Source organism: Eimeria tenella, genomic scaffold, assembly GCF_000499545.2.
Source record: "Eimeria tenella Houghton genomic scaffold, Eth_scaff1768, whole genome shotgun sequence".
In the NCBI taxonomy this organism is placed as follows: domain Eukaryota; phylum Apicomplexa; class Conoidasida; order Eucoccidiorida; family Eimeriidae; genus Eimeria; species Eimeria tenella.
Window position 1 is genome coordinate 2,182 of NW_013541597.1, and position 1,459 is coordinate 3,640.

A 1,459-nucleotide genomic window follows, 5' to 3' on the forward strand; every position below is an offset into this window, starting at 1 on the left:
GCTGCTGCTGCTGGTGCTGCTGCTTGTGCTGCTGCTGCTGTTCCCTTTGCTGTTGCAAATATCTGTGCTGCTGCTTCTGTTGTTTGTGCTTCTGCTGCTGTTGGTGCTGCTGCTATTGCAGGTGCTGCTGCTGTTATTTGTGCTACAGTTGCTGCGCTGCCCAGCGTACGCAGAAGTGAAGATGCTGCAAACACGGATTTAGGGTTTAGGGTTTAGGGTTTAGGGTTTTTGCTGCAGAAAACTGGTCACGTGAGCCGTTTGGTATTTTTAGCTGTTTTGGGCTTGGCGGGGGAGGAAGCAGCAACAGATGAGCAAATTGCTACTCTGTTCAGGTGACAACTAGGGTTTAGGGTTTAGGGTTTAGGGTTTAGGGTTTAGGGTTTAGGGTTTAGGATCTTGGGGTTAATGCTTTAAGAAGGCCCTCACTGTTGGGCGTAGCGCGAAGTTTTTCGCGGCGTTTTAACCCTAAGTTCAGGATTTCGGATTTAGGGTTTAGGGTTTAGGGTTTAGGGTTTGGGGTTTGGAGTTATGTGGGTGTTTTATTCCTACAGGCTCTATGGCCTCTCCTTCGGGGAGACAGTCAATTACCTCGAATTTATATCAAGGTGAGGACGGCGTAGGGTTTAAGGTTTAGGGTTTAGGGTTTAGGGTTTAGGGTTTGGAGTTAAGGGCGATAGACCTAGAGTTTGGGTTTCAGGCGTAAAGGTTTAGGATCTAGGCTTTAGGGTCTAGGGTTTAGGACCTAGGGAGGAGGGTTTAGGGTTTAGGGTTTAGGGTTTAGGATTGATTGTTGAGGGTGTTTGTTTCTTTCAGAGTGACAGACGGCTGCAACGTATTCAACATGTCTTTCCTGGAGAGCAGCGAGCCCGCAGCAGCAGCAGCAGCAGCAGCAACAGCAGCAGCAGCAGCAGCAGCAAACTCCGTCTTCCCAGCAGAACTCCCCCTGATGCAGCAGCAGCAAAAGGGCCTCACCCGCAGCTGGTCTTGCAGAGACAAACTCACATCTCTTTTGACAGCAGGGGCCCCCCAAGGGGGCCCCCCAGGGGCCCCCCAGGGGTGCCCCCCAGGGGGCCCCCTGGGGGGCTCCCAAGGGGACCCCCAGGAGGGCCCCCAGGGGGGCCCCGATGGGGGCCCCCACGGGGGGCCCTCTGTGGAGGGGGGCCCCCTGGAGGGGCCCCCCCTCGCCGGGGGGGGCCCCCAGGGGGCCCTCCTGGGGCCCGGGGGGCCCCTCCAGGGGGGCCCCCTTGAAGGGTACGCTCCTTCTTTGTCAAGTGCTGCTGCTATTCCTTTGCCAGAAGAAACTCTTCGAATAAAACCAAATAAAGAAACAGGAAAAGTTGAAGAGAAGCAGCTGCTGCAGCTGCTCAGAAGCCAGGTCCGCAAACCCTAAACCCTAAACCCTAGGGGGCCCCCAACCAGTCACGCCTGCCGCTCGAGAGGAAGGCAGGCAAGGGGCTTT

At 55.8% G+C, this 1,459-nt stretch overlaps 1 protein-coding gene across 1 annotated transcript in view; it reads left to right on the top strand.

The window, feature by feature from the left end:
* Nucleotides 1-1,459, top strand: part of ETH_00037190 (uncharacterized protein) — a gene marked incomplete at both ends in the record, with an annotated part of 4,822 nt that overhangs the window by 1,894 nt on the left and 1,469 nt on the right. Inside the window, 3 exons of the mRNA XM_013373815.1 lie at nucleotides 238-332; nucleotides 552-605; nucleotides 814-1,375. Coding sequence (XP_013229269.1) covers nucleotides 238-332; nucleotides 552-605; nucleotides 814-1,375 — 711 coding nt within the window. The remainder of the gene's footprint in view (nucleotides 1-237; nucleotides 333-551; nucleotides 606-813; nucleotides 1,376-1,459) is intronic.